The following is an 11650-nucleotide window of genomic DNA, read 5'->3' as shown; positions in this document are numbered from 1 at the left end:
CACTTATCAAGACATATTCGTTTCAGGTATAAATGTTGTTGTTTGTCTCACCTTTTTAAAAACAACAACACTGTATAACCATCATACAAACATAACTATTATAACTATTTCTGGAAACGATAAAGAGAATACAAAAATAAATATGCTTGATAGAATTATATCAACTATTATTTTATTTCAATAAAAATCAAAATATAATAAATTTGAAAAGTATTAAGTGAAATTAAATTATGATTTTAACGTATTACCTTATTTCTCTTTATTTATATAGTAACAATGACTGAAGATACTACACAGCCGAAATCTGTTTAACAAATCATGAAATAATAAATCCAATGGGAATACAATATCACCGGAAGATATCCGTCGGAAGACACGCGCACACCCAAATCTTAATCCTGAGTTTTACGCGCAGTAATTATCACATTATCCCGTAATTATCACACGCCGTCAACGATCGACCGAATGTAAAGCTAGCACCGAATGCCAGAAACACGTGCGCATCGCGCAACAATGCACGGCCGACTAAGTAGAGAAGAGAGTTGACACCAGTTGACACTGTTGAGAGACAAGGTGAACAAAGCCAATAGTAAACAAACAAAAAGTTTCGCGACTGCCTAGTGAACTACTCACAAAAATAATTTTGCAACCCAAGTAAATTTTAACATAATGCATAATGCAAAATCCCCAAAACAAGTAAAAATTAGTCCTTCGAAGCATAAAAATGCAATTTTAAGGGTCAATTTGTGGGATATTCATTAAAGTTATTTAGGAAAATGATAAAGAAATTTAATACTTACAATCTGATGCAAAAATGGTCCATCTACGAAGTCGGACTCAGGTGCAAAATCCCTAAAACAAGTAAAAATTAGTCCTTCGAAGCATAAAAATGCAATTTTAAGGGTCAATTTGTGGGATATTCATTAAAGTTATTTAGGAAAATGATAAAGAAATTTAATACTTACAATCTGATGCAAAAATGGTCCATCTACGAAGTCGGACTCAGGTGCAAAATCCCTAAAACAAGTAAAAATTAGTCCTTCGAAGCATAAAAATGCAATTTTAAGGGTCAATTTGTGGGATATTCATTAAAGTTATTTAGGGAAATGATAAAGAATTTTAATACTTACAATCTGATGAAAAATGGTCCATCTACGAAGTCGGACTCAGGTGCAAAATCCCTAAAACAAGTAAAAATTAGTCCTTCGAAGCATAAAAATGCAATTTTAAGGGTCAATTTGTGGGATATTCATTAAAGTTATTTAGGGAAATGATAAAGAATTTTAATACTTACAATCTGATGCAAAAATGGTCCATCTACGAAGTCGGACTCAGGTGCAAAATCCCTAAAACAAGTAAAAATTAGTCCTTCGAAGCATAAAAATGCAATTTTAAGGGTCAATTTGTGGGATATTCATTAAAGTTATTTAGGAAAATGATAAAGAATTTTAATACTTACAATCTGATGCAAAAATGGTCCATCTACGAAGTCGGACTTAAGTGCAAAATCCCTAAAACAAGTAAAAATTAGTCCTTCGAAGCATAATCTGGTGAAAAATCTGGGACAAACACGTAAAATCTCTGCTCTTAGTAAATTTTGTGACTATTTTTGAACTTTTACTTCACGTTACTCGTAGGAGGGTGACAGTAGAAGTGACTCGGGTCCAGAGCACCATAGAGGGTAACAGTAGAAGTAATCAGGATACCATACGAAGGTAGCGGTAGATGTGACTCGTGTTCAAGGCACCGTACGAAGGTAGCGGTAGAAGTGACTCATGTTCAGGGCACCGTACGAAGGTAGCGGTAGAAGTGATTCCTGTTCAGGGCACCGTAGTCCTTGGAAGCATATAAATGCAATTTTAAGGGTCAATTTGTAAGGTATTCATAAATGTTATTTAGGAAACTGATAAAGCATTTTAATACTTACAATCTGATGCAAAAATGGTCCACCTACGATGTCGAACTCAGGCGTAAAATCCCTAAAACATGTAAAAATTACTCCTACGAAGCATAAAAATGCAATTTTAAAGGTCAATTTGTGGGATATTCATTAAGATTATTTCGTAAAATGATAAAGAATTTTAATACTTACAATCTGATGCAAAAATGGTCCACCTACGATGTCGAACTCAGGCGTAAAATCCCTAAAACATGTAAAAATTACTCCTACGAAGCATAAAAATGCAATTTTAAGGGTGAATTTGTAAGACAATCTCAAATGTTATTTAGGAGAATGATAAAGAAATTTAATACTTACAATCTGAGGCAAAAATGGTCTTTTGCAAAAATTTGTCTTTCGTAACCCAAAAATATAAAAAATATAAAATTGATAAGACACTAGTTAACCGGGCAAACGTTGTTTTGCCATATAAATTATTTCTAGTTTCTAGATAAATTTTAGTGTAGACAAAAGTATAAGTAAGTTACTTTTTGTAACTTTTGTTATAAAAAATAGGGGTTGGTGATAAGAAACCAAAATTTAGGGTTGTATGTATATTTTAATGCCACATTAAAAATAAAAACAAAAGTTTCGACCAAAATTTAAAAAAATTAAGGCTGAACAACCCTTATCGCTTAGAGATATGAAGTTACCGATTCTCAGACCTACTGAATACGCATATAAAAATTTTCTTTGAGCGGGATGAAAAATGATTAAATTACTAAAATGGCTATAAAGAAATAGGGGTTGGTAATAAAAAACTAAAAATTTAGGGTTGTATGTATTTTTTAATTCCACATTATAAAAAAAATAAAAACAAAAGAATTTGTCCAAAAATTTAAAAAAAAGTTAAGGGTGAACAACCCTTATCACTTAGGGGTATGAAAAATAGATGTTAGCCGATTCTCAGACCTACTGAATACGCATATAAAATTTGGTAAAAATCGGTAAAGCCGTTTCGGAGGAGTATGGAAACAAACACTGTGACACGCAAATTTTATATATATATAGATAGATTACTAGCTTTAACCCGCGGCTTCGCTCGCGTTGAATCCATCAAATAAATATTAGAAATCATTATACATAGTTGAAACGGATTGATAGAAAGAATGTATATTTCACTGCTTGGCTAGGATTATCTATGTGAAAAATTACTGCATGCAATAAAGTTTTAAATTTTAGATGGAATGCTAGATGGCGTTAAAGTAGTCAATTAGCCAGATGCAGAGGTATTATTGGCTAAACAATTTCTTTATTTTATTTAAAAATAAGTTTTTATTAAATAAAATAGTAGCCTATAACCATTCCGGGACCATCGGGGACCACTAAGAATATGTGTACGGATTTGATGTTGACGTAGCTGTCGGTAATACAGTGTGATGGTACTATAGTACCTAGGTGTGAGCTTCATTGCTGGAATGCTAGATGGCGTTAAAGTAGTCAAATAACCAGATGCAGAGGTGTTAGTGACTAAACAATTCCTTTATTTTATTTAAAAAATAATTATTTTTATTAAATAAAAAGTAGAATATAACCTATCGGGGACCACTAAGAATATGTGTAAAAATTTTTCATGATGATCTGTTAAGTAGTTTTTGCGTGAAAGCGCGATAAACTTCAGGACATACGCATTTATAATATTAGTAAGGATGTTTTATGAATCAGGTAGTACTTACAGTTGATTGTTGTAAGATAGTTTTCTGCCGCACACTGCATCACTGAATCATCTCCGATCTTCTTTATAGCTTCGTTGCAATCTCAACAATGTTTTTATACTTCAAGCAGTAATTATCAAACTTTGGTTATATTTTCCAACGGTGTACAAACAAAAGGGTACTTGGTAAACACAAATGGTAAACACACAAATTAGCGATCTTGTTTAAAAAGTTGGGCATAATATTTACATTTTGGTTGCAATTATTTCACTTACCGTTGTGCTCACAATTTTAATTTAACATGAAAAGCAAACGTATATTTGTTCCACGAATTAATATTAAGAGTTGCTATGAAGATCGACTGATGAACAAAACACGTGCATGTCACACCACAGCGCTCGACCGACTAAAGAAGGTAAACAATTGATAGGCGGCGCATGTAAGATGATACTTGTGCCAACAAGGTCATGCAAACGGCGCAAAATCATTCCTTCTAGATCCAGTACATACGGGACAACACAAACATTCAGTTCTCATTGTGAAATACAAATATCTTTGGTTTAGTTACGCGCTAAACAAGAAGATACACTAATCATAATTTAAACAATTCTATATAATATTTTTAAAACCACTGAAAGAACAGCTCAGTTTTCTTCTTTTCTATTTCAGATCGCGGAGCTCTTTTGAAATTTAACTAAAGAAATTAATTTTTAATGTTAAAAATAGGAAAATTTTAATACTTTATCTTATAGAGGATATGCCGTAGATTAATAGTTTTGTATCTGTAATATACAGATACGTGGAAATAACAGTTCAAAACAAAATAAACCATTTTTTTAAATATAATAACTGATATATTACATTTTTCATTATTTTTCTTACTATTTATTCATTAAACCATGTATATTTATACAAGAATTAAAGGATAACATTATTTATTATGCTATGTAGTGAATAGTGCCTTCACTAACCTAAAGATGGCGCTACAATGCACTTTTTAACTATAAATATTTATACTATTCTAAAATTCAATCTTACAAGAAATATAATGCAATATATTTCTTTTTAAAGAAGTAATACTAAAATTTTACATAAATTTACCCTTTGTAAATTATATATTTAATGACAAAATAATTTGTTTACAAATTCCACTCATTGTTTTTGCCTAAACAAGGGAAATAATTATACTTAGCCATTATCGTTATCAAAATATTGAACGGTCGATCTCAAAATGACCCAAAACAATCATTATGATGTAAATCAATTATAGATTAAACATTTTACGATAAGTTTCAACTCTATACAAAGAGTTTCAATAAATATTATACATAAAGTATTTATTTATGATATTTATTTCATATTTTTATGTGTACTCTCCATATTATTGTACCATTCGGTAAAAGATTGGGAATCTAAACATTACTCACAAATAACTTCCTGATTTATTTTTTTATTTCCGTGTCGAGTGAATGAGTTGCGGATGATGCACAGCGTGAATATCAGTTCATCGTCAAGAGATTGTGCATCAACACCAAACATAATTGTTTCAATTTTTGATAATATAAAACAATAAGAAGCAAAAATGCGAGTTATTTTAAATTAAAATTTAATATTTTGAAATTTTAATGTTTATGAAATCTAAAAGAGTACAAATTTAATTATTTTTGGGGAAATTGTGGAAGTTTTAAAAGTTTGTTAAATTTTTATGTGCGTCATGAGTGCAACAGCAGCTGCAGTGGGATTATTAGTAGCTGGGACTGTTATTGCTGTTACTGTGTGTAAGTATACTCCTGAATTAACAACATATTTAAATTATATATAATGTTTATTAAAGTTTAGCCGTAAAAATTATGAAAACTCCAAAAAATGCAAAAATGACCAAAATTTTGATAAAATTTCGATATCTTTTACATTTTTACTTAAACAAATGCATTTATTAGTCTACCATTCAAAGATTACTTCAAAATTACCCCAAATTTAATTTAAACATTATATTATTAACATTCAAGTAAAAAAATGCAAAAAATACAAAAATTATGAAAATTTTATAAAACTTTGTTATTTTTTACGTTTTTACAACCGCAAGATAATTTATTACTATAATTTTTGAGTTGCACTGTGTTTTCAACTTATAATAACTCATAATTATAACTTTGGACATTTTGATTAATGGAATCTTAATGAATATATAACTCTAACAAAATATTAGACTGAATTTTAATCGAATAATTTTCATAATCGAATGCGGTAATCTAATTTCACTCGTCGCATAACTTTCACTGCAATTTCGCGTCAATAACACGACAATTTCGCCCATTCAAAGTTAATGAGCCATGAATGCACGCCGTGTTTACATTTGCAGACAATCAGAATCAAGCCAACACTCAGCTGGCGGACGCGAGAGGTGTGAACTTCACCGCGCTCATGGATCCCAAAGGACCTAACGTGCAGTTTATTTTATTCACAAAGTAAATATTACAAATTTAAAAACAATAAAATATGAATTTAACCAAATTTTTTAAATATTAAAGTGGTAACAATGGATTTAATCTCAAAGTTGGCGATTATCAAGGTTTTGAAAATTCTGGATTCAATATAACCCATCCGACTAAAATAATCATACATGGTTACTTGAGTTCTATCCGAGATGAAGTGTTTTACTTAATGAAAGACGGTAAATTGTCTCAAAACACTTTTTGAAGCATCAAAATTAACAATTAACTTCTTAATAGTGTATTTATCAACTGGTGACTACAATATAATCGGCATGGACTGGAGCGCCCTCTGTGATTTCGAATACTTCTCAGCGATGCGCGGCGCGCAAATGGCCGGCGACGCGCTAACCGCATTCATAAACTTCTTAATCCGCACGGGCGTACAATATGCAGATATCCATGTAATCGGGCATAGTTTAGGCGCTCATGTGGCTGGCACAGGCGCAGATGCAATCCAAGGCGGTAAAGTAGGCCGCATCACAGGTTTGGATCCAGCTGGACCAGGTTACGGTGCTATGCCACCTAACCTCAAACTTGATCCAGGCGACGCTCAACTTGTCGACGTCATTCACACGTACATGCGCATTTTAAGCCTTGCTGAACCTTTGGGACACGTGGATTTCTATCCGAATGGTGGGAGATTCCAACCTGGATGCCCGGAGTTGTTAGATATTTGTACGTAAACATAACCTCAATTGATATATGAGTTTATTTTTATTTTAAATTAAAGGGAAAGTGCCTGAAAGTATAAATTGTAATCATGGCCGTGCTTATGTGTACTTCATCGAGAGTATCCTGAATCCAAGGTCATTCAAGGCACAAAAATGCGCAAATGTTCAGGAGGCCATCTATAGTCGATGTTTTGAAGAATCTGAAGTCTTCATGGGGCACGAGGAAACATACACGTAATATTTATTTACAAATACACTTAATTAATACAATTATATAATGAATACATGATTATTTTTCAGTAATGGCTTGTACTACGTGAAAACCAACCTCAAGCCGCCATTTTCTCTATCAGCATAACCAAAAACACTCAAAATATATAAAATATAAACGTTTTGTTTGATTTAAATAACAGAAAACTTCAACTTAAGTCTATTTTTCGTTGTTATTAGCGTTTAGCTTTTGCTTGTTTAGTTTTTGTTTCATCTTCCATTTCTAAAAGTTGCTCCACAGCCTTCTGCCTTCGTTTAGCCATGGGAGCTTTGGTCCACCATGCCAGCAAAGCCTCCTCTTCCTCTTTATAAATCGGCGTACGTTTTGCTAAGCCGTTAATCAACTCTAAAGGACTTAATTGTTTTACACGCAGTTGTAATTTACGTTTTACAGTCATCACTTCATTAACTGTTTCCACAATAGCTCCTGTAAACAAACATCAAATAGGATAATACATAATAATAAATTTGTTTTTGCTTCAATTTAAAAAAATCACTTTTGTCATGGTTTTAACACTAAACGCGGAAATCTAGTAAAAGTTGAAAAAACGTAAGCATCACGTTGCTAAACGTTGTTAAAGTGCCACTTAGTGCACTTGATACTAATATTCTACTAATATTATAAACTTACCGATTGAATATCCATCTGAAATCTTAGTCACACCGCTGTAATCAAACTGCCAGGAGATAGCATTGTACTCTCCTAGTAAATGTGTCCATAGAGCAAACCTTGAACTATAATCAGGTTTCGGAATAATCAAAAACTTTTGGTAAACTTGTGCCAATAATTTCTGATCAGCCTCCCATGGACAATTTGTTGCTCCAATCAACATTATTCTCTCCTCCGTACAAAAATCTAAACAAAAACATATTTTACTTCCTATTTCCTCATAAACCTTAACTTTTAACTTTTACTTTTAACCAATTTGGGTAAATCCTTCTTAAGCCTCTTCGGATCACTCTTATCACTCTTCGGCACCTTCTTCACAAATGGCCGCTCCGCATTATCCATATAAATCACCGAAGGTTGCAACAACCTCGCCACTTTCGTCACCAAATGCAACAACATAATCAACCCAGACTTCCCCGGATACTTCCCTGCGATATTACTCGGCGTCAAATCAAAGAGGGTCGCACCCGCCTCATGACACGCAGCATAAACAAGCATATCCTTCCCGCTGCCTACAGCGCCAGTCAACAACACCGACTTTACAAGTGGGGTTGTCTCATGCAGTTGTTGGGTCAATAATGGAAGGATACAATTCTCAGCTATGACTTGACGTAAATCCCCCACGCAGATTTTTGGTTCCTTGGGAATATTATGAGCAACTGAAGAATTATAAGAGTTTTCACCTATGTAATCTTTTAGAGACACCTCTGGACATAGCTTAATAATACCATTAGAAACCAGTTCTTCAAATAAAGATTCTGTTGTTCTATCAGGTGTTAAATCTTTCTCCTTCTTCTTCTTTGATTTTTTCCCACTTCTTCGCATTTTTTTACTTGCTTTCTTTGGTTTTTTACCTTTATGCCCTTTATCTCTATCAAGGGCTTCTTGTAACAGTTGTAACTCGGTCCTCATCATGTCATCAACAGTTCTTCGTAATTCATTCTCCAAAGCCAAAGTTTCTTGTTTTTCAATCAAATCAACATAGGGATCTTGATGGGGATTAGAGGACTCATCTTTATTCCTCCAGGTCTCATCATATTCATCTTTGTGAATGGTCAGGGCTGGTAAAAATAAAGATACAGTAGCTTTGACAGCAGTTTCTTCTTCTCCATCTTCATTTTCTTTGTTTTCTTTTTCTTTAGCAGAAGATTTAGACTTTTTAGAATCTTTGGAAGAAGATTTACTCAATTCACTATCAGTGCCTGTTCCTTGACGACTCATCAACATCCTGGACGTTGATCTTTCCGATCCTGTATATTCAGGTATCTTCCCGGTTTGCTCTTTGTACTCATACAACCAACTCCTTACCTGATCTCCTAGCTGTTCTAGAATAATACCTTTCTGGTTATTTAAAAGATTCTCCTTGGTTTCCTTTGTTAATCTGTCTAGGTCTTCCGAATTTTTAATTTGAAGAAGTTTTCTTTTCTCAAACGTAATTTTATTATTAGTAACTTCAAGACTTTCCTTCTTCTGATGAGGAATCATACCAATCAACAACATTTCCTGCAACTTTCTTCTCCTCGTAGCTCTCCTAGCCATATACCCCCTCCATACTTTCTGTATCCTCATCGCTGCAGGCAGACTAATCTCTTCCCCACCTTGCACCGCGGGTTTCCCACGTTCTTTTTCCTTCAAAGTTTTTATCTCCTTCATAAACTGTGCTCTTAACCTTCCCTGACGAGCTCTTTCATGTGCCTGAACAATCAAAACAGCTTCCTGGTTACTCATCTTCTGCCTAACCACAGGAACACCCAATTCACCAATTTTATCCAGGGTAGTCTGAATAAACTCCCTACGATATTTAATTTCTTCACTTCTTTCTTCTTTAAAAACCGGAGGAATCACCAATTGTGTATGCAGCGGAGTCAACCCCAGTTGTGACAAAACCTCCCCGAAATGCGTGTATTCATTAAGATCAGCCTCCACCAAATCATTCTTCAATTCCAAAACCCTCCCAAGAACAGCTTCCAAGATCTTCCTAATTAGGAGTCTTTTTTGAGGTTGGACAATCTGATCAATCACCTCCGAAAGTCTATTGGAGATGATAATATACCTCAAATACAAAGTAACTAAAAGAGTACGTTGTTCCCGAGCATCCGCCTGAGTGGGTTCACTTTGAAGGGTTGAAGCAAGGAGCTCCTGAGCAGTTGACCACAGAGAATCATAAGTTTGATGTGACATTGTCGGAAGATAACACGCAACTAAACTAACAGTACACACAAAACAAGTTTCTAAGCATTTCTTATAGATTATACAAAGTGTTTGATCAATACTCGTAATTAACATAACATAGCAACACGTTACATATTCTCTCTATCTTCATCATCACCATTCCTCTGTTCTTCCTCATCATCATTACTCTTTATCTCAGTTTTAATCTCTCTTTTAATAAACTCATGATTATGATTCTCTTCAAACATTCCTCGGGAGGTAGCAAGCTGGACAACCCTATCCAAATTATTCAAAACCTGCGCCGTCATATTCTGTGTATCAATCATTTTCTCCATCAGAATCCTTCCATAACCATTGTGTTCTGTTTGTATGGCCACATCATGGACCTTCCTCTGTGCGTGTTTATTACAAGGACAAATCGCAAAATTCAAAACATTTCCGCTGGCGGTAGGTCCCACTGAGGTCGAGGGTTGATTCAAAGTAGGAACATTACGTACAAAAAGTTTAATACGTTTCAAGGGGAGAGGAGCAGCAAATTCCCCCAGGGGTCTTACATGGTCATGATTAGAACGTGAGCCTCTACGATGTTGACCACTTCCGGAACCTAGGACCTGTCCATCTGAGAGGTTATGAGAATGTGTAGGAGATTGATGGTTGTTATCATAAGAGGTTAGGTTTAGGACCTCATCGTTGGGAATATGATCTTGACCTTGAAGTTGACCTTGATCAGGATTAATTGGGGTCATGTTAGTGTTTTCATTAACTGTTAGGGGAAACGCTTGTCCTACAGGGCGTTTTAATGGTTCCACTTTCAGGGTGGTCTGCGGTACAACGGTAATATTTGGGGTCACTGATGAAATGGGTTTGGATACCGGGGAAACCATTGGGATAGTCTCAAGGACAATTTCAGCTTCTTCAGGGATTTCCGGGTTCATATTGATTTCGTCTTTATTATCATTGTTAGTCTGCATTGGGATATCAGAGACTACGTCTTCCATTTTTACAATGGAGACTTTTTATAAATAAAATAATTATTGTTGTTATTAAGATTAAATAAATATACTTACGATCCATGTTGGTTGGTTTCTCGTCGTTGCCTAGAAGCTTCAATATTTTGAGCTCTTCGGGTGTCGCGTCCTTCAAATCAACGTCGTCTTTCCACACGCCGTTCACGTCCATGACTAACGCATGAGAATAAACAAATAAACCCAAAACAAACAAACATGCATTGTCTTGACTACCAAATAACACCTAGCGACCTCTATGATGTTTCATTGTATGTTTTTGTTTCTCGAATGGCGTTTTGTGTTTGTATTTCGATTAAAACCATAAACGGTGTATTTTATTATGAACAAGATGGCGGGCGCAATTTTATGATGGCTGATTTCATTAAATAACACAACTTAAGTGAATTATTCAACATAAACTTACATTTTTTGCGTGTTGCAGCCTTGAGATCTTTCAATTTCCTCCGACACTCATGCACGTTGCGCCCCGGTGTTGGTCGCACTTGGTTAACCGCGTCGACAATACTACACCACGCGGCTTTCTTCGCCGCCCAAAACCGGCTCGGTAATCCAACACGTCCGAAAAGCACGTCGCGATATCTCAACACTGCGTCCAACAATTCGTTCTTCTCTTCCGATGTGAAGTTCGCCGCACGTTTTTTCATCATTTTCTTTTGTAAAAACTCTCAGAATCTCGCGTTGTAATTGTTATTGTATGCGAACGTGTAACTGCGACACGCCGGATGGCGTTAGACGTTGATACATCGCTAA

At 34.7% G+C, this 11650-nt stretch overlaps 3 protein-coding genes and 1 long non-coding RNA gene across 5 annotated transcripts; 1 reads left to right on the top strand and 3 right to left on the bottom strand.

Annotated features, from left to right (window-relative positions):
* Nucleotides 1-263: 263 nt before the first annotated feature.
* LOC135793926 (uncharacterized) lies at nt 264-2277 on the bottom strand. Its single transcript, XR_010548747.1, has 7 exons — nt 2258-2277; nt 1622-1836; nt 1460-1511; nt 1295-1346; nt 1131-1181; nt 966-1017; nt 264-852 (listed from the first exon to the last, which is right to left on the bottom strand). It is a non-coding gene; the product is annotated as an uncharacterized lncRNA (long non-coding RNA).
* A 2787-nt stretch (nt 2278-5064) lies between these two features.
* On the top strand, nt 5065-7193 carry LOC135794237 (pancreatic lipase-related protein 2-like). Its single transcript, XM_065305442.1, has 6 exons — nt 5065-5372; nt 5957-6062; nt 6126-6268; nt 6327-6764; nt 6820-6994; nt 7061-7193. The coding sequence occupies exons 1-6, from the start codon at nt 5300-5302 to the stop codon at nt 7116-7118; spliced, it is 993 nt and encodes a 330-aa protein (XP_065161514.1). The 5' UTR covers nt 5065-5299; the 3' UTR covers nt 7119-7193.
* LOC135794235 (dynein regulatory complex protein 11) lies at nt 6978-10003 on the bottom strand. Its single transcript, XM_065305439.1, has 3 exons — nt 7946-10003; nt 7662-7886; nt 6978-7457 (listed from the first exon to the last, which is right to left on the bottom strand). Exons 1-3 carry the CDS (start codon nt 9984-9986, stop codon nt 7207-7209), a joined length of 2517 nt encoding a protein of 838 aa, XP_065161511.1. The 5' UTR covers nt 9987-10003; the 3' UTR covers nt 6978-7206.
* LOC135794236 (uncharacterized) lies at nt 9928-11643 on the bottom strand. Of its 2 annotated transcripts, none has more exons than XM_065305440.1 (3): nt 11304-11643; nt 10940-11053; nt 9928-10884 (listed from the first exon to the last, which is right to left on the bottom strand). In XM_065305440.1, exons 1-3 carry the CDS (start codon nt 11545-11547, stop codon nt 10001-10003), a joined length of 1242 nt encoding a protein of 413 aa, XP_065161512.1. In that variant the 5' UTR covers nt 11548-11643; the 3' UTR covers nt 9928-10000. The 2 variants fall into 2 exon arrangements, with proteins under 2 accessions (XP_065161512.1, XP_065161513.1); XM_065305441.1 differs by having other exon boundaries at nt 9928-10863.
* Nucleotides 11644-11650: the final 7 nt, after the last annotated feature.

This window comes from Atheta coriaria, unplaced genomic scaffold (genome assembly GCF_025399875.1).
Source record: "Atheta coriaria isolate IRGN ID8LTWV9N9 unplaced genomic scaffold, Caltech_Dcor_3.1 hic_scaffold_6_pilon, whole genome shotgun sequence".
NCBI classification, from domain to species: domain Eukaryota; kingdom Metazoa; phylum Arthropoda; class Insecta; order Coleoptera; family Staphylinidae; genus Dalotia; species Dalotia coriaria.
Note: the sequence above shows the minus strand (reverse complement) of the source record. Positions and strands in the feature narration are given on the sequence as shown.